Raw genomic sequence first — 20,927 nt, forward strand, 5'->3', positions numbered from 1 at the left:
GAATATAATAATTTATGTATTGAATTTTATAGCTGTGTAATATATGAATAAAAGAGAACCTAAAGAAAAAAAACACTTTGGAATAATAGTTTTTATTTTATTAGAGTGACAGGATTATGGGTGAGGTGTTTTTCTTTTCTAAATTTTGTCAATTTTTGTAATTTACATTACTTTCATAAAAACTTTTAAGAGGGGTGCTGCTGCACTGAAATGCATTTAGCAAAGAATAAGCAGGATAGTGAGTAGATTTAAAATCAGAATGGCTGAAGAGATAGGCGAAGCAGAAGAAAATCGAACTGGAAGAGGGGGCAGCCCATGACTGCTCAAAGGACTTCCCATGCAGAAGTGAGTCTCAGAAGCTGGATTTAGGCTAGGTGGCCTCAAAGGGTGGAACTCAACCCCCGAGCGCCAGTTACAGGGGGATAAGCATTTGAGCAATAAAAAAAAGAATGTTCTAGGGAGACATCCTCATCAAGGAAGTAGAGCTTGGCTCTTCTTACCTGCTGAACATCCTTGAGTAACTTAGCCAACCTGGATCTCATTTACACCATTGGGATAATACTGCCTAATTTTCTGGATTAGTGGGAGGAGTGAGTGAGCTTATGGATGTGAAGCCCCTAGAACAGTGTTTGGAACACTCAGTGAAGATTGAATCCTTCCTCTCTCCCCTGTTCTAACAGGTGGGTCTAAGGATAGAAGGGAGGTAAGGTCTCTGTCACCAAAGATATTCAAGCAGAAGTACTGTGTTTCCCCAGCTCCTGGAGGATAAACTCCAAAATCCTTATCTTGGCAGGCAAGGCCCTTCCTGTATGCTGTCACTGGTGCCTACCTTATGTCTGTCCACTTTTCCCTGTCATGTGGCCTTTTCTCCATCCTCTACCAGGCTCCTTTCCCTTCCTCAAATATGCCATTCCCCCCCCCCGTACCCCAGCCCTACCTCTGTATGTTGGCTCCTCCCTCTGCTTGGAACCCCACCCACTCTTATCCGGCTGGAGGACTCCTGTTCATACCTGTAAGAGCCAACACAGCGATCACATCTTCTCTGAAGCCCTGATGCTGTTCAAATGAAACAAATGTCTTTCCTTCTGGGTCCCCTTAGTGCTTTTTGTACATCTACGCTTGTCACCTCTGTGTGTCAGGGGGAGCTGTCTCAAAGCAGAATCTGTGTCAGGCTCATCTCTGTGGCCCTTTGTGCCAGCCTAGAAGCCACACACACACACACACACACACACACACACACACACACACACATGACAAATGTAGGTGTATAAAAAGTGCATGAAGTAGGTGCATTGTATTTGTTGCATGCCTTAAATTTGTAGAGGAATGGTTCAAGAAAATGACTTTACAGTGTTATTTCCACTCATGGTAAAACAATGATTTGTTTTTCCATGAAGATATTGTAAGTTAATAAGCAGATAATAGTGCGTAGTGCATAGAATAGTTGTACAAATATTAGGCATTATAATGACTCCATTTCTTATTTCTCCAAATAATATATTTAGCACCACTTTTTGTGCTGTTTTTCCATTGCCAATTATTATTTAATATCTTTGCTCTAGCCTATTTTTAATATTGTTCCTCAAAGGACAATAATGTTGGCATTATCACTTTAAACAAGGCATTGATTAAAGGCAAAACTGGGGCCCCATATGCTACTATAATTGGAGAGAGGAGAGACCATTCGAATCTCCCAGCTAATGTTAAAGGGGCCGATTTGGTCCTATTCACTCTGCTTAGTATCATCGTGGTCACAAGAACAAAGCTTCCATGAGATGTGCTCCTTCCTGCAGAGTGAACTTTCTAGAATTTTTTGTGGCTCAAAGCCTGTATGTTGTTTCATTAAACACTCTCAGCCTTGCAGGAAAGTTTGTGTCAAAACAGAGCATTCCCCCACAGTCCTCCATTCCTGGGATGACCGTGCTACCTGCACAGACTCATCCAGCTCTCCCCTGGCAATGTTAATTAGAAATTGCCAAATCACAAAAGAAAAAAATTAAGGTCCATCTAAAACAAAGGCAGACTAAGGCATCCCGGCTGCCTGGGCTTGGGATAGCTTTGTGTTCAGTTCCCTTCCATCTTCTCAGGACATGTTGAGACTGGAAGAAACCCGATGAGCTTGTCCACCCTCAAACATTGCAGCCTCTTTCCTGTTCTTTAACCCAGGAGCCCACAGCACAGCATCGCACACCCAGTTCTTATGATACAGTAGTGAATGGTTGTCTGATCTGGAAGCTCTGCCCCCATATTTTCAGAGCCTGGCCTGTTACAGACCAAAGGACTCACAGCACCGGCGTTTGGGAAAACTGGGATTAAGAGGAAAGCAGTATGTCAGTGACACCAGTCTGGGCATCAAGGGGCCTCAAAACTACCTTATTTTGTGACCCATCCCTTCCACTACCTTATTGTGTGACCCTCAGCGAGTCCCTTAACTATTACTATGTGCTCCAGGTTTTCCATCTGTAAAATTGAAGTGTGGGCTAGTTTGCACTGTCCAATACAGTAACCATAGCCCCATGAGGCTGGTTATTTCATTTTAAATCAATTAAACTTTAATAAAGTTCAGTTCCTCGGCCCATTAGGCACACTTCAGGTGCTCAGTAGCCACATGTTGCCAGTAGCAGTCATTGGACAGTACAAAATACAATATTTAGATCACTGTGGAAAGTTCTAGTGAACGGGATTGCCCCTAGATTATGTCTTAAGATCCACTCTAGGTCTTCATTCTGAATCTTAGCATCGAATAAAACCAAATATATTGGGTTGTCGGAAAAGTCATGAAGTATTTTTTCTGTTTTTCGTTGCAAAAATGCATCATGACTTTTCTGACAACCCAGTAGTTTTATGCTCTTGACTATGTACCCTTGACCATGTTCAGAGTATATCTGAAGAATTTATTTTCATCCTGAGGCTTCTGTAGAGTGTATTGGTCAAATGCGACTCTAGCTCTCAGCAGCAGCACCTACTAGATTAAAAAAAGAACTAAAAATCAGACAGAGTAGGTTAAAAGTGATAAAGTGAATGTTCCCACACAGGAGAGGAGAGAAATTGAAGACATACACCTAGCTTGGTGGGAAGTGCAGGGAAGTACTGCCCCCAGTCCTGGCCTTGGGCAAGTTCCCTTCCCTGAGTGCATTCGGAGTGATCACGCCTTCATCCTCAGGCTCTGAGAGGTACAGGGTACATGAGACCCTGGAAGGGTCCTTTCCAGAAAAACTGGTACTATACAAACCCAGAACTTGATTCCTATCCCTCATACCCTTCCTCCCCTCCCTGTCTTTCACTCTCCCTTTCCTACCCTCTAAGATGCATCATTTAAGGAAAAAGCTCAAGTAGCACTTGGACAGTTCCGGAGACTTGAGGTGACGAGGACTTCCTAGGGGGTTGCTCACCCAGTCCTAGATCTTGTACTAGCATAAGACACCTGAGGCCTGGGTTATTAACCTCAAAATGGTCTGAGTCCTGTGAACAGCCGTTCATTGGACTGTATTGTGATGACAAGGCACGTTTAATAAATCGAGCCCTTTCTTGAGAGGCGGGCTTATCGTCTTGGATTTTCCATCCAGGTTGTGTGACTCATACACATGGCAATGAATTGAGAAAGTGGCATTAGTAAGGGCCGTGGCTTCAAACTGATTATAAAGTAGCTCCTGAAACCACCCAAGTGAAATATGGTTGGCGTACAGAAAGGTGAGACAGCCTGGTTCCTGCTGTGTGTTGGGCAGTGCTCCCTGTACAGCGCCCATCCTTATGAAGCATGCTGGTGGCTGAAGTCCTTGATCTGCCACAGGCTGGCTGCATGACTTTGGCCGGTGGGTGGGTGCTCTTCTTGGAGACTCAGGTATTTGATCTGTGAAATGAGAATAAGAAAAACTGCTTCCCTGGAATCTCAAGTGGATGAAATAGGGTCACGTAAATGAAATGAAACAGTCAGTGAATTCTAACCCCTAAATACGAGGTGTGACAATTAAGTTCACAAACTTGTTGCAATGATGTGGCTAACCATTTTTTATATCAGAGGGATTATTCATTATGAATTTGTATCAACTGGACAAACAGCTAACCAAGTTTACTATTCGGAAGTGCTGAAAAGGCTGCATGAAAAAGTGAGACGACCTGGACTTTTCGCCAACAATTCATGGCTCTTGCATCACGACAATGCACCAGCTCACACGTCACTGTCTGTGAGGGAGTTTTTAGCCAGGAAACGAATAGCTGTATTGGAACACCCTCCCTACTCACCTGATCTGGCCCCCAATGACTTCTTTCTTTACCCGAAGATAAAGGAAATATTGAAAGGAAGGTATTTTGATGACATTCAGGACATCAAGTGTAAGTTCTGATGGCCATTCCAGAAAGAGCTCCAAAATTGCTCTGAAGGGTGGACTAGGTGCTGGCATCGGTGCATAGCTTCCCAAGGGAAGTACTTCGAAGGTGACCATAGTGATAGTCAGCAATGAGGTATGTGGCACTTTTTCTAGGATGAATTCACAAACTTAATTATCAGACCTTGTACATACAAGCTTCTGTTGGATTTTATTGGGACTCTTATTGTTGCTCAGCCATTCCAAATATCTTTCAAAGTGTGGCTTTGAATTCCATGTTTCAACCCTTCAAAGACTCCCAGCCTGGTTTAGCTGGGAAGTTTAAATTGCTCCTGCTATGATTTTCTTAATTATTAAAAACGTAAGCCCCTGTCATGTCATTACTACAGTGTATGGCTTTCTTTTTTCTTTTTCGTTTTTGACCACTCTGTGGTTCATAAGGCACTTTTCAGCTTTTCAAAATGTCACATTTGTTTAATTAGCCCAGAGACCCTGCCATGTTGATTTCTGTCAGCTGTATAACAGTCTCTGTGGGTAGCTCACAAAATGCTGACAAGGATTTTTTAAAATGACTTTGCACATTTCCTTTCTTTTTCAAAGAAATGAAGGAGAGACTAGATGAGCAACAGCCGGTGAAGGGAGGGGCAGTGGGCTGTTGTACTGGGAGGAAAGATGTGACTAGAGCCTAGTATGAAACCACTAGGTGACAATTGACTTTTGGACAAGATTTGCACGTCAGAAGCCCAGGCCTGAGAGAGGCAGGTTATGGGGGAGAGTTCACCGTGTGCTGTTTACCTCAAGCCCAATGTGATGTTTGCTTACTAGAACCTGTCCAGCAATGCGTTTATCATTGTTCTCTGTCAATCATTGCTTTGGTGCTTTATTAAATTTATAACAGGGAGTAAGTATATTGTGGTGGTTACCCCAAGAGATGGCATAGGCTAAAGACAGATATGTTTTTTGGTTGCATTTTTTATTAGTTTCAGGTGTACAAAACAATGTAATAGTTACACATTTCACCCCGCACCAAGTGATAACTGCCCACCCCCAATCTACTACCCCTCTGACATCATATATAGCTGTTACAATTTCATTGACTCTATTCCCTATGCTATACTCCATATCCTGTGACTATAATATATATATATATATATATATATATATAATATAAAATTTATAGTTGACATACAATATTATTCAGCTTCAGCTCCAGGTGTACAGCGTAGTGGTCAGGCATCTACACCGTCCATGAAGTGATCTCCCTTACGAGACATTTTCCCATCTGACACCCTACAAAATACTTACAACATTATTGATAGGGTTTAAAAAGGATTTTGAGACATCCATGGGCATTGAATTCCCACTGGGTTATTAGGGGAGCTTAGGGTGGGGAGCAGCTGAAAGTCATCCCTTTCTCAGGGTAGCAAATGCTTTAGAGGACAGGTGTGTGTGCCTCAAAGATATCCATGGGAAACTCTTAGTAAAAGACACTTTGATAATAGACTCAAGTGCAATTATTGCCTTTTTATTTTAAAAAAAAGCCAGATGGTGAAATACAAGAATCAGATTGGATTTCTGTTTAGCAAATATTTAGCATATATAATACCTCCGTGATAGGATTTCCATAGACGTGTCATATCAGTGGTTATTCCTAGCTTACACTGTTTGGCAAGTGGCTGTTTTCACCAAGGTAGACAAGGACCTGCCTTGCTGATTTTAACACAGGATTGAAGCTTTATCGCCACACCGCCTTCCCCCTTGAGTGTTCATATTGAATTGAGAATATTCTCTTACTCCACTAGTCAGACATCCCTTTAGAAAATGACATGGCTTTCATTTGTGCCAATTCTTTGCTACTCTTGATATGGAATAAAGAAGCTATTTACTTCCCATTATTTGAAGTAATTGTAGGGAAAAAAACAAACTAATCTGGAGAGAGGAGCAACTGTCCAGGCATTCAGGAATACTCCGCCTCTTGGGGGCATAGAATATTTGGAAGCAAACAAATAAAGAAACAAAAACTCATAGACACAGACAACAGTTTAGTGGTTACCAGAGGGTAAGGGGGGAGGGGGATGGTAGCAGAGGGTAAAGGGGGTCTAATATATGGTGATGGAAGGAGAACTGACTCTGGGTGGTGAGCACACAATGCAATATATAGATGATGTGTTATAGAATTGTACACTTAAAACCTATGTAATTTTACTAACCAGTGTCATGCCAATAAATGTACTTTAAAAAAAAGAATATTTGGAGGGGTCTTTTCTGAATCAGCTTCCCTGGAGCTTAGTTGTGGTTTTGGTTTTGATGTTGTTAAATTCAGGCTACTGCAAAAAGTTTGATGCCTCTGTTGGTTTATTTTTATTTTTATTGGAGGGAGGCTGGTGTTCAGTAGTTCGATTGACATCTTGTGATCGATTTGTTAGTTAATTTCACGTGACTGGGACAAACCAGTTCTCTTTTCATCCCCTTGGCGCTGTGATTGTATGACTGTAAGACTGAAATAGCTGTTTCAGAGGAAAGACAAGTCCATGCAAATCATATTGGCCAGAGTTTCAGCTGTTTTCGTGGCCTGGTGCCTTATTTTTACTGAGCTCAGAAATAATGAGAGAGCAAAGTTACAGCCAAGTTGTTCACTGGAGGCCTCTTTCCGTGAAAATAGATATTACTTCTTTTTTCCTCAGCAATTGAGCCTTTGTTCCTTCTAAAAGCAGTTGCCATAAACTCCTCATTACCATTTTTCTTAATGTGAGAAGTGTAAACTACATGAAAGCTAGCATGTTAGAGAAGCTACAGCAGCCCTTAGAAATGGAATACTAGCGCCTTGTGTAAGTCTTTGAAAAGGCTTAGACTGCGGATTGCCAGAAATGGATCGTGCTGCCTCCCTCCAACTCGAGTTGTCATTCTCTAGTGCCTTTCACTCACAGCATAAGCTGGTTTCTAAATGACTGCTGTGTTGCTGCATGTACGCTGTGTCTCTGTCCAGCAATGTGAGATTGATAAGTCCCTTTGGAAGTTTCTGGAACAGGATAACAAATTACATGTTACTTAAAACAAGAAAAACGAAACAACTCTAGCAGGTGTATTTTAGTTCTCCGTTTCAGTGGTAACTAATAATTGTCATTATCTTACACCCAGTCCAATTATGAGTACTCCAGCTACTTAGAGCCCAGCCGCACTCTCTGCCTGAACCTGGTCCAGCCTACTCTTAGATGTCTTGCGCAGATTGGACACTCAATAAATGTTTTTGAATTAATGAGATTAAATGTAGATCATTAAAAATGGTGCTAGGGGAGAAGCCAATGAAGGTGTGCAAGTTTTATTAATTTAGTTTAGCTGACCTGGAGCTAAAAGAGTAATTGGAGGTGAACCGTAAAGAAATATCTCATGCTATGAGGATATAACATGCCACTCCATCCAATAAAGTGGCTCTGAAAGAAAACAAAACAACAACATGGCTATAATATTATGAAAACCTGGGGAATTGTTTCAAGCCAGTGTATTTTAAACGATGGTCATTTGGATATAGTTGATGTCAAAATAATTTGAAACAGAAGCACTCGAAACTCCACAGAAAAGTTAAAATCATTTTTGAAAAGAGTAATGGTGTCAAAATCAGTTTTGAGGGAAGGCAACAAGTTCATGGGTTAGAAAAATGAAAAACAGCCTTTGGGAAACCTCAGAATCTTCTAGTGCCTGAACTGGACCACGGAGCAGAAGCCCTCTACCGAGGTTCCCTTTTTGTTCCTGATCTTTGGAAACATCGATGACCAGTTCTTAGATTCCTTACCTTTGAACTTGTGCTAATTTCGGCCTAACAACACTTCCTAGTGGGGTGACCAGCCTTCTGTTCTGATTGGTGTGACTAATTGAGACAACAGTCCTGATAAGGATTGAAATGTACAAGGTAATCATCTGCTGGGGAGTCAAACCCCATCAGGTAGATGGGCTGTGGCCTCAGATTGGTGCTGCTGAATGTATGCAGAACTCAGTGGGTCTGGTTGAATGCTGCCCAGCATGTTGCTATGGTGGTCTGTCCCCCTGTTGCTGCCTTTGGAGATGTTTCATTGCAGTGTCTGAGTGTAGGGTGCCCGAGGAGTAACTCATTCAGAAGAAGTTGCATGGCTAGGCCTTACCCACGACCATACACCCGCCACCCGCCATTACATTCAGTGGATGCAATGGAATTGATTGCATCTGGAAATGGCAAGAAAATGGATTGTGACCGAACGAGCACATGATAAAGCTGGGGAGTCACTGATCACAATGCTTCCTGGTTGTAAATTAGAATTAGGCCCTTTTACAGTGGACCCCTGGTTTGGGGGCTACCAGAATAAAGGCGGCCAGTGTGAGCTGGACTTTTGCATGTACAGTCTTGGGGCTGATGGAGAAAATTTCCAGATCCCCTGAAACAACCGCCAGCACTACAGAGTTTTGAATAAAGCAGTCAATTATTTATTTGAAGAAACATTGCCAGGATTTTTATACTACGTCGATGAAATCATAGCTTAGTGTTAGGCACTTTGAAAAGATTTAGCTTTTTGTGTGTGTGTGGCGGATTGCATTTTGTGTTGGCCCATTGTTGGGAAGTTGTATGTAATGTAACAGTTGATTTTATACTTTTTCTCTACCAGCACTTGCATAGCTATCAGAGATGCAATCTCAGGAGACTGTCTTAAGAGCATTCCAAATAGAAGAATATTCATTTAATTGAACAGAATGGGGTTTTGACCACAAGAGAGGGCTTGGCAGGAGTGTGAGTGATCAAGCCCAGGAAAGTCTGTGGTTCCACTGTTGTTGGCCCTTCTAAGAGCTGAGCAAACAATCAGACAAATTGGGCTGTTAGATGTCTCTGTGCAACAGCAGACTCCTCCCACCGTCCCTGGGAGTATGGTCAATTTCCTTGGCCAATTTGGTTAGCCATGTCTATATGTCATGTAAAAAAAACAAAAACAAAAACAAAAATAAAAACCAAAAACCTGCTGCACCAGATTTAGTTTTGCGTCTTCTCATAAATGTCATTGACTTTACAGAGATAAAGAATATGATCATATGATTATGATAGGCAGTGTAGTTTGTCCACAACTCCCCCTCCCTGACCTTTCTAGGAATCCCTTTTCTGGGACCCTAGGCAGGGGCCATCTGCTTACTATCTTCAAAAGCAGAAGGCTCCACAGTAGGAAAGCTCATATGATTGAACTTCTTTCTGAGTTCAAGCTAAAATTGATCCCCTCATAAATTGGTCCCGCCCCTAACCAAGAGGGCGAGTCCTAACCTTTTGGTCCACAAAGCATGTCCTAGATCACTTCTATATGGGAGCCCTTCCAGTATTTGAATGTACCTCTCAGACCTTCCCTCAGTCTCCCTTTTCTGTAGACTAAATTTTTCCTGTTCTTTTAAAAATATATTAACTGGGCAGGCTGAGTGGTTCAGTTGGTTAAGAGCTCACTCAAGAGTGAGAGCTCTGAGCAACAGCGGTTCGATTCCTGACCCGAGCTGAGCAGCCGCTGAGCTGCCAACAGGTGGCAGGATGGCTCAGCTTAAAAAAAATTAAAAGAAATGAAATTTAAAAATATATATTAACTTATTTTACTTTTTTATTATCAGTTTCATGTGTATAAAGCAACATAGTGATTAGACATTTACAACCCTCACAAAGTGATCACCCCAACAAGTCCACTATCCATCTGACACTGTACATAGCTATTACAATACCATTCACTATATTCCCTATGCTGTAGTATACATCCCTGTGACTATATACATATTCTAATTATAGTTGACATTCAGCATTGTTTTATATTATTTTAAGGTATACAGTGTAGTGGGGTTAGGCATTTATATAATTTATGAAGCGATCCCCCCGATATGTCTAGTACCCATCTGGGATTATACATAGTTTTCCCAATAGTATTAACTGTATATTTCCTATGCTGTATTTCACATCCCCATGACTGTTTTGTAACTACCAATCTCTACTTCCTAGCCCCATGTGCTGAGCTTTCGAAGCTCTTCCAGTTAATATCTGCCCCACTTAAGAGACTTCAGTGTTCCAATGCCTCTGCTGAAATGGGCATCCAGGATGCCACAGCATTTCAGATGCGGTCTGTCCCACACAATGCACTATTGTACAATCAACTATTGTCTTCCACATTCTGAGCATCATACTTACCTTAGTATCTCCTGAGTTGGCCTCGGTTCTTTGGGCTGCCAAACCCCCTCCGATTTGCTTGGGGGTCAGCAGAAATCCTTGTGAGTTTTAGTCCATGAATTACACTAACTCAGGGGATCTTCTTCGCTCTGCAATTTTACACTTGGTTGGTGGAACATAATTGCAGTTTTCATGGACCTCTGTTAAAATTCATCTTATTGGTTTCAGGCCAGTTTTGTCTTAATTTTGATTACTCATAGTTTACTCACCTGCACTTTTGATAAGCAGACATTCTATATGTTCTTAAGTTACTGATTGAATGAGTTAATGTTTCTGAAAGCATTTCCTTCAAAGAGCCCAATAAAAAGTAAATTATATTATCATTATTATTATTATTAAAATGGCTAAACAAGGAAGGACTGCAAATGACAGAGCCCTATGGCATGCCTCTAGAGACTGCCTTCTAGGTTGACCTGTTTACTCAGCAATTTGTGTAGGCTTATTCAACTACACTGTAAATCTAACTCAGTGCATGATAATGCACCTCACACATCTCCATCCTTAGCTTAAGAGGCTTATATGTGAGGCTTGGTAAATGTCTTACTGAAGCCAAGATATATAATGTCTATGGCAGTTTCCCAGTCTGCTCACTAGGATCTCAATTCCAAAGTGGTATCAATGTTCTAGACTGTGGTCTGGCCAGGGTTAAAAAAGGCCCCCGGAGCTCAAAGTAGATAGCACATTTTGTATGAGCATCTTTAGGGCAAAGCATTCTGGGAAATGCCATGTCTATCCTGAGAGGGCTTGGAAGGGAGAGAGAGACCAGTAGCTCTTCCCATGTGCCCTGCTTGCTTGTATGGGGAATTTCATATGGAACGGCCAAGCTCCCTGACCCTGGCCAAAGGGCTCAGTCCTTCAGCCCTGGTCCTCCCAGGGCCTGCCTGAGGGAGGCCTACCAGGAGAAGGAGGTAGCTGCACGTTTCTGCAGGGACTGCAGAGCAGCGAGGCTGCATTCTGGTATACCACACTGTGAGTGGCAGCCCGTGCAGACCACAGCCAGCGAAGGTGACTTCTCGACTCGTCCTGCTCTAGCTTCTGTCGTCTGTTTCCTATTTAACAGCCGCATTGGTGCTGCAGATAACAGTGCTAATACCCCTGCCTGGCTTCCCTCTCCTATCAGGGAGGAGCAGAGCTTCCTACAGGCCAGTTAGCAAGCCATGGTGGATGGAGGGCTGAGGAATGATTTGGCTGCTGCTCTCCTGAGGCCCGAATCTCTGGGCAACCCCTGCTGGAAACCCCAAGGGCTCTTGTCCCTTATTCCTTCACAGCCCCAGTGCCTAAATCCTCCGCCCTCACCCATTTCTGGCTCTTCAGAGAGGGTCAATGGATACCAAATTTCTAAATCGTTTATTCAAACAAATAAGATTTTGTGGTAAGTTCTTACTGCATCTCCCCCCTCACACACGTGGTTTTGCTCTAGATGAGAAAGGGCCCTTTAGCTAAAGAAGCAGATTTGACTGTCTAATGAGCACACCTCATTTGCATAAATGGGGCAAGTGGACTTAATATTTTCTGGTTGAAATTAGTTTTGGAGAAGGGAGAGTACTGATGTTCCTGCATCCTTAGGCCATGGTGGTACATAAGACTGCCCACTGTAGATATTTACTTTCCTATTACAGTACTATTTGGTAGTATGTTTCCTGGAAGAAAAAATAAAGGAAAAGAAAAGTAACCCCCTCCCCCAAATGAAGTCAGACACCGAGGTCAGTTACCATGACTTGGGAGTCATTTTAAGTCTCCACAAAAATACACTCTAACCTGTTCATGTGGTGGGTGTATTCTCCTTCCATTTAATCATATTTGTATTCTGAAACCACTCAGCTGTCCCTACTTATTATTCACAGGAATGTGTAAATACATACTTCCGAAATTGTGGTTATTACATTCTTGGCATCTCAGCTGACAGAAGGGGGAAAGGTACCGAGCCCCTTTGTCATGAGCCCTAGACAGAACCTAAGGCATGTGTTGGCTAAGCAGATGCACACAGGCTCATGCTGGCAGTGCTGACCATGCACGTAGGGGACTTGTAGCCACAAGTTTTGTATGTATCCCACACTATACAGTTTCCAAAACTTTGCACATGCATTAGCTTACTTTCTCCTGTGGCAGGCCTGCAGAGGTAGGCAGAACAGGTAGAAGCAGAGATTAGCAATATTGACAGGTGAGAGAACCCCTAGAGGCCATCTGAACCAAAGCCCACATACCACAGGTAGGAAAACTGTGGCTCAGAGAGGGCAAGCCACTTGACCGGGATCACTCAGGTAGCTTTTCGCGGAACTCAGACATGAGTTAAGTGCTCCTTATTCTTAGTCCAAGGGTCTTTCGGGAATCCCTCTGACTCTAACAACAACAACAGCAATAGCAGTGCAATATGTGAGATACTACCACCATTTATAGTCGTAAAGATGGTTATTTGAAAAATCGCTGTAATCATCTCTTCTCTTTGAATTCTTTGAAGTAAGGACCTTAATACCGGGGGTGCCAAAAAATGTATACACATTTTTAAAAATGTTATCAATGTATTCCTTTTCAAAGTTGAATTGAATTACAGTAGCAATGTGTAAGTTGCAGAAGTCAAACGTGACTTGTATTCATCTTTTGTTATCGGTATATATTGAGTATTACAATTATAATACAGATTTTTCCTTTCTTAAAATGTGTATACATTTTTGGCACCCTCTGCATTTATGTTATGATATGTTATTTAACCTAAACATATGTTGTTTGAACATCTACTATATGTCAGGTATAATATTGGCCTCTGAAAGGAGTACCCACACACACGGACACACACACATACATGCACACGCACTGCTCCTCTCGCCTCTGGTGTGAAGCCTTTCTCAAATGCCTTGCACGAAGAATTCCTTCCTGACACCCTTGCATATTGCCCTCTCGAGATGGTTAGCATGTCAAGCAGAGTGAGTTCTCCATCAGAAGGAACTTTACCTTTTATCCTTTCTAGATCCTAGTGACTGGTATATCATGGTTATTCAATACAGGTTAGTAGAACAAAATGCAGGAAATCCACAAAAGAGACTCTGCCACTTGCTAACTGTGGCCTTGGACAAGTCACTTAACCTCCTTGTGTCTATTTCCTCATCTGTCAAACGTGTAACATGCTAAATAATCCCTGCCTCTTTAGTCCGTGGTACAAGAAGACTGTTATCACTTGGTAAATATTGGTATTATTTATTATTATTATTATTATTATTTCACACATAGAAACTTCAGAGACTAAAAATATCTCATATTAACCAGTTACTATGTACAAGGCACTGGAGATACAAACTTGAAGAAGACAAGGTTTGGGAAAACATACGAGTTACTTGAAACAAAAGCCATTCAGATAGCTCTGTGTTAGTGAGTATGGGATGCATTTGAGATTAGCAGATAATGGAATTCAGAGTGTGTTCTGCCCCTCAGTGTGAGGGGTACCCAGTTTCTGTTTCTAAGTCAGGCAATGTGGCACCACTCACAATTTGTTTTGGATTCACTAACGTCTTAGCCATGAGCCAAAGTATGAGTAATATGGCTGGAAAATAATTGTTGGTGGAAAATGGGCCCTTTCTGATTTTTCTGAATTTCACTATAATCACATTAATGTAAGTGCCTGCCCCAATTGTTATAAATTCCGTAGAATGCTCTATTGATCATGAAACCTATTCTTTGTCCAAATCCTGAAACATAAAACATCATTACTTACTTAGGCCTTTCTCCGTTAACCGTGGTAGTCAACCTTACAAAGGGGAGTCCCACATGATATAGCAGAAGGAGTGTGTATTTTGGAACCGGTCACCAGCATTCACTTGTGACTAAAGTGAGCATGTGTGTAAGTGTCCCCATGTCTTGGAGCCTCCTAGACCTTCACTTCCCAGTGGGGATATGGATTCCTGCTTTGTTCTTCTGTTGGGGAGGATCAAAGATGCCCAGAGATGGAGTTTTAGACCAAGTATGCACGCATGCGTGTGTGTATAGTTGTTAATGGAAAAGTGATGCTTGATGTTGAGTACAGGTGCTCAGCACTGGAGCCTGCTGTAAAAGCTATGGCAATACTTTGGAGCACATGCTCATCCCTACCTGATGGACAGCTAAAGGATTAGTGTAGTTGGATAAGAGTGCATGGGTATACTTATCTCGGGAAATAGCAAGAACATAAAAATAGATTAATATCCTTCAAGTGTGAATGAAAAGGATGACAATGGAAAACCTGCTGTGAGCTTTCTGCACTTTACAGGTCTAACTTATTTTGAGAGGTAAAAGAGTTTGCTGCAATAGACCTTGACGAAGATATCCTTTCAGGGAATCAGATTCCGTTCAACCACATCCTCCCGTTCTTAATCAAATGCATCGATGGTACCCTGGAATAAGCTTGCCATTTCATGAAATCTCACATTTTCAAATACAGAGAATCAATTGTAATTAAACATGCAAACGTGTATGCAGTTCCGTGTGGACTGGTCAGCAGGTCAGTGCACTCTGATGGTAATTCAAGATAATCAGATTCTGCCAGAGTAAATACGGAAGACCTGGGGGCGAAGGTACAGCTGTGAGAAGTGAGTTCATTCATCAGGTGTCTGAAACACCTTTGAGTCAACCCAGAGACACAGGTTGAAAGCCAGTGGTGAAAAGGGTTACAACGGAGCCTCTCATTGATCGAGGCCTACTCTGTAGCCACTAAAAAGAGACTATACGCCTATCCCAGGTTGGCGTTTACTGCCCCTTGGCTGACTGGCTAAATAGGATCTACGCCTTTTAAATGATGTGAGTAACTTTGGAGAAGACCAGCCTTAACCAGGGTGAAAAACAATCTGAAATTTGAAAGAAATCACTGAGTATTTTAAAGACACAGAGCAATTGGAATTCAGCTGTAAACTGTTGTCACATAGAGTTACTTTGGGCCAGTTTCTTTTTTATTGGGGAATTGGGGGGATGGGAACAGTGATGGGGAATTGGGGGAAGGGGAACAGACAAGTTGCTGTCCTTTTGTTCTTCAGTCTAGTTGTGGAGGACATTGCTTCACTGGCCCAAGTTGGCACCATCATTGCGCTCTTCCCAGGTGAGGCAGATCAGTCGCCAGCTTCTGGACGGCCGCTCACTGCGGCTGCTGGCCGCTCACGCTGGCTGCTGGCTACACACGGTAGCCCATGGCAACCCACTGCCACAGGGGCTGCAGTCCACGCCGTTACCGGCGGCGACTCACGGCAGCCCAGCTCCAGGTTGAGCTGTTGTTCACCGTCTTAGCTGTAAAGGGCAGTGTCACTGGCCCTCATATGTGGGATCTGAACCGGGGCCCTCTGGCGTCCCAAGCCAGTTCTTAACCATTGCGCCACTCAGCCGGCCCTGGGCCAGTTTTGATGAAATGAAAAAATGGCATTTGTCAGGAGCATCGTCAACTGCATACAAATGCACAACTTAAAAAACACTTGGAAGTATTCTCTTAAGTAGGTTAAGCATCCCCTCAAAATCTTGTATGCATTTTTAATGTCCTTACCGCCTCCTTTTAAATAGGGCTAGGTAACATCCAATCTGTGTCAGCGCTAGTCTGAATCATACTTACAAATTCTGCTTTGGTGGTGCCATGGAGAATGAATCTGTGAAGTATCTCCTTGCATTACAGCTCTTTGTACATCAAAGACTCTTTTCGAACTGGGTAATTATAGAAGAAGAAAAAACCATATTTTAGTGCTACCTGAGAGTTCTTATTAATATTACCTTTGAAATGACTAATTATGTTACCCAGAAAGATTGGAGCGAAGTATTATGTAACTGACTTGTTAAAAAGGCCTTTCATAGACTGTCAGGCCCTCTACCCCTCCTCAAAGCGCTCCTGTACTTCCGTCATTACACTGATTTTCTGTTTAATGTTTATATTCCAAAATGTTTGATGAATCCAAACACATGCTGGCCCCGCCCTGCTTCACCAATTCTGTCATCTCTCTGGGGCTGGGATGTTGAGCGTGTGATTTAATTATCCTCACTCTTCAGGTAATGCGTGTTGGCCACAAGCCCTAAGACTCAAGCACGATTGAAACAGCACCTCCTTTCAAACGAAGTGCTTGAAAGCACTGAGAAGGTGCACCTGCTGATAACAGAGAGTGGGAGAGAGCCTGCGGGGCTTTTCCTGCATTGAGACTTGAACTCACAAACACACCATGTGTATGTATGGCTGGGCAGAACAGAACTCTCAATCCCATTGTAACCTTCTCCACAAATGACAAAGCATGCTTTTCAGCTGCCTCATCTTCGCATGGGTAAAGCAATAGCATGTGTGTAACCTTCTCATTGCCTATGAGGCTATGTCAAGAGAAATGAGTATCAAAGTATCCAGAACGAGGGTGGTTACAGTGCTGGTCCCCCGCCCCCCAGCTGGCAGATCACACCTCAAATAGGATACCATGAGTTAGAAGAGCCCTAGGCAATCAGGACTCCCTCCCGGGAGCACCTGAGATAGTGACAGAATACAGAAGTCAAGCCGTAGAAGACAAGTTGAACGTTCCCAACAAATGAACAAGCCTGTGCGCATGTCTCAGCATGGAGGAAAGACAACGCCAGAGAATAGAATGGCTGCCTTTCAACAGCCGAAGGCTTGTCACGCGAAAGAAGAGGAGATGTGTCCTGTGAAGCTCCAAAGTATGATCTATAGGCAGGAGCTCCCGGGAGACAGGGGTCTTGCTCACAGCTAGGAAAGATAATCTGATCAGGCTGTCTCAACATGGGACAGGCTGCTTCTAGCAGGAGTGAGCTCCCTGTCACTGGCAATGGCCAAGTGGCTGCTGGATGGCCCTTTGAATTGCGGAGAGGCTTCAGCATCACTGTGAAACAGGGGAATGGGCCAAATGACTTTGAGCTCCTCTGAAAACAATTAGGCTCATTAAGTTGGTATTTATAAAGGGTCTACTATGTTTACTGTCAAACAGGTGATTAATTGTCTAAGCGCCCACAAATAACGTTACTTTGTTTTTCCTCATCAGGAGATGACCCATCCCTGGCCTACTGCTCTCACTGCCATGCATACTCCTGGAAACTCTGAGCAGAATACATTTTCCATCCCCGGACAGGTCAGTTATCTCCCTTCCTCCATTTTCCTTTATCCTATTTCAATTATGCCAAACTTCCGATGGGATTTCGAAAATGTAAAATGGCCTTGGTCTTCTAGTGCCATCAAATCTGGACACTTTCTTGCTCCTTGAGATGTCAATATAAATACGTTTTTATTGTGAGTCTTTAGGAGAATATACTCTTAGACGTTGGCATGAGTTATCATATTCCCTAGAGCATTGCCACTGACCCAGTTACTGTACCCAGAGCTGATCAATCGGAGAGAAGAATGAGCGTATCCCTTAAGAAAGACCAAATAGATGATGGAACAACATCTGAATTTTAAAAAAATTAAAATAAAACCCTAATGGATCCATTTTCATTTTTTACATCACCTTCCACTCCTTACTCACAAGCAGACAGATCTTTACACACCAACACATCATATTGACAAAACTTTTTCTTTTACAGTTCTGTTGTCGAATGTTTAATATATTTTGTCCCCACCTACTCCCAGTAAAATTTTGTTCTCACCATCAGTTTTTTAAAATGCCTAAGTAGACATGGCTATTTTAATAACACCTCCTTTAAAGAAGAAAAAATAATGTCTTCCTCCCTTCCTTCCTTCCAATTAACCATCCATCCATCCATCCATCCATTGAGAAACCACTTACTGAGAATATACAGTAGGCTTACCATTAGGGATGAAGAATAGCCTTTTATGTGTTATCAGCTAAACAACAAAGCAATGTAGAAAGTATCTTCATAGAGAATAGAAGGCTCATAGAAGTATGTTACACTCCCTGGAGCATTGAGGAGGTGCTCACAGAGGTGACAGCATGTGGAGTATGCTTATGACATTGACAGGTGGAGAAGGGCCAAGAGAAAAATACTTCATGCAGAAGAACAGGATGGGCAAAGTCATGACAAGATGAGGGATCATGGTATGATCCATGTTGACATGAGGTCCTGAGTGGGCTGGGTCAGAGTTTGTGTGATGGGGAGTAGAGAGAGATGAACCCTGGGCAGATAAGTACACATCTGTGAAATGCCCTGAATGCCAGCCAAGGTATTTGGACTTTATTTGTAGAAAGAGAAAACCAGTGAGGGCCCTTAGTTTTTAGGATCATGATTTCGACAATAGCATTGGCCTAAGCTGTGTTATCCCCTCCCACCTTTGAAAGGGGTCAGAACTAAGTGAGCAGCAGCCCTCTCTGTCCCTGTCCCTGTGTGTGTCATTCCCTCCTGTATCCCCACTCTCCCTCCTTAGGCTGTCCCGGGCCTGGTATCCTTCTTCCTAGCATCCCAGCCAAGGGACCCATTCATCCTTTTCAGACACTGGATCCAACATTTGTACAGCAATTGCAGTGTTTTCAGCTGTGTCCTGTGATTTATAATTTGTGCAAGTCACAATTTTGACATTTACAAGTGTATACAATAGAACTGCTTATTTAAATGGGCTTTTATAGTTAATGTAAAATTTGGAATCAGTAATGATTAGCATTTTCTAACAATTATCTGTGCTACCATCAACTCTATGATAAAGGTAGACGCAAGTGGGGTAAAATGGTGAAACTAGGATGGCTGCACACACACTCCTTTGTTTTGCTTGGTCCCTGCCAAAATGTTGGTTTGAAAGGAAAGGACATTTTAAATAACAGTAATAACATCAACAAGACATAGAATGCTGTGGTGTGCCTCGCCTCCTTCTAAACACTTAATATAGTAAATAATTCAACCATCACTATAACCAAAGGAAATTGGTAATTTGACTACCCCCAGTTGACAGAGGAGGAAACTGAGGCATAAAGTCACATGCTCAGACTCACCCAGCTAATAAATGAAGGAACCAACCTTTAGATCTAGGTGTTCTAGAATTTTATTTTTATTTATTTATTTTTTATCACAGACATTTAAAGATGCCACAGTTAAAATCCCATCTTCCAAAACATGGGTACGTTCAGTAATACATGTAACCAGGGTGATGGTCCTTTCCTCAGTGCTTGCACCCGAACTAGGTGACACCACCCTCTCAGAAAGCATTCATCCATTTTTTTTACATCCATGGCCGAGCTTGCGGGCCTGGCTGCTGATAATCCTGGCTATTCCATTTGCTGGCTATGTGGTTCTGTTCAAATTAAGTTCTTCTGAGCCTCAGTTTCCCCATGTGTACTGTGTGTGTACTATATAATCCCAATGGATTTTTTCAGGTCAAGTAATCTATGATTCTATGAACTTATAAAAACACATGCAGTTGAACATTCTCAACTTACTTAAGTTTACTTATGCATCTCAAATTGAAACTGCCATGTTTTCTCACAGAGAATGGAAAAAACTTCAAGGAAGGGAGTACGTGGCTAAGCAGAATTGAGGGAGCTAATAATGCCTCTGGGGAAGTTCAGTAAAAGCTTCATGGAAATAAAACTCCTTTAGAAGGAGGTTGGGAAACTGCAGCAAACTGGTTTTTAGGTTTTTAAATGGTTAAGATTTCAGAAGAAAAAGGATATGAATATTATGAGTCATATGAGTGATATGAAATAATATGAGTATGAGTGATATGAATTTCAAATTTTCATCTCTATAAATCAAGCTTTCTTGGAATCCAATCACACTAATTCATTTACATATTATCTATGACTGCTTCCACCCTACAATGGCAGAATTGCATTGTTATGACAGAGACTCTATGCCCCCTAAAGCCTAACATATTTACTATCTGGCACTTTACAGAAAAGTTTGCTGCCCCCTGCACTAGAATCTAGATTCTATATAAGCCTCTGATTAGAAGTTTATCATCAAGGCTATTAGTTATTTAAAATAACCTCACATAAGTTTGTGAAAACAAGTTGGCATCATTATATTCTATATTAAAATTTCCTACATGATATGTCTATGAAAGAGATGCACAGATCAAAGTGAGGCATTTTTTTTGAAAGTTTGTATTATGTGCATCAACAATTAGTGCATGAACAATGCATATGCTTTCCAAAACCAAGCTATTTCTAATTGGGGTTGGGTAGGTCTATGGAGAGTATTGGGTAATATCCCAAAGTGTTTCCTTTGTTTGGAATTCTGATTTTAAAGAGTCTTACCCAGCATAACATTCAACACTGTGTCAAGAATACATAACACCAGTGACTCGTATTTAGTAAATAATGTAACACTCCAGTTTGTTTCAGTCCGCACTACCTCGCTGCCCTGCATGACTGATTGCTTGGGTCTAAAGTCCAAAATCCTTGGATGTAGGTTAAAAATTCAGTCCAGATTTCTGGGAGCATGTTTCACTCTCTAATCAGATACTTGGTTTATTTGACTTTGGAACTTGGCATTTGATTCATAAAGCCTGAACT

The 20,927-nt window shown here is 42.1% G+C and overlaps 1 protein-coding gene across 1 annotated transcript in view; it reads left to right on the forward strand.

The window, feature by feature from the left end:
• Positions 1 to 20,927, forward strand: part of AFF2 (ALF transcription elongation factor 2) — a 487,333-nt gene that overhangs the window by 310,099 nt on the left and 156,307 nt on the right. Inside the window, exon 5 of the mRNA XM_019654146.1 lies at positions 17,511 to 17,597. Within this exon, the coding sequence (XP_019509691.1) occupies positions 17,511 to 17,597 (87 nt within the window). The remainder of the gene's footprint in view (positions 1 to 17,510; positions 17,598 to 20,927) is intronic.

The sequence above is a fragment of the Hipposideros armiger genome, unplaced genomic scaffold, assembly GCF_001890085.2.
Source record: "Hipposideros armiger isolate ML-2016 unplaced genomic scaffold, ASM189008v1 scaffold_214, whole genome shotgun sequence".
NCBI lineage: Eukaryota > Metazoa > Chordata > Mammalia > Chiroptera > Hipposideridae > Hipposideros > Hipposideros armiger.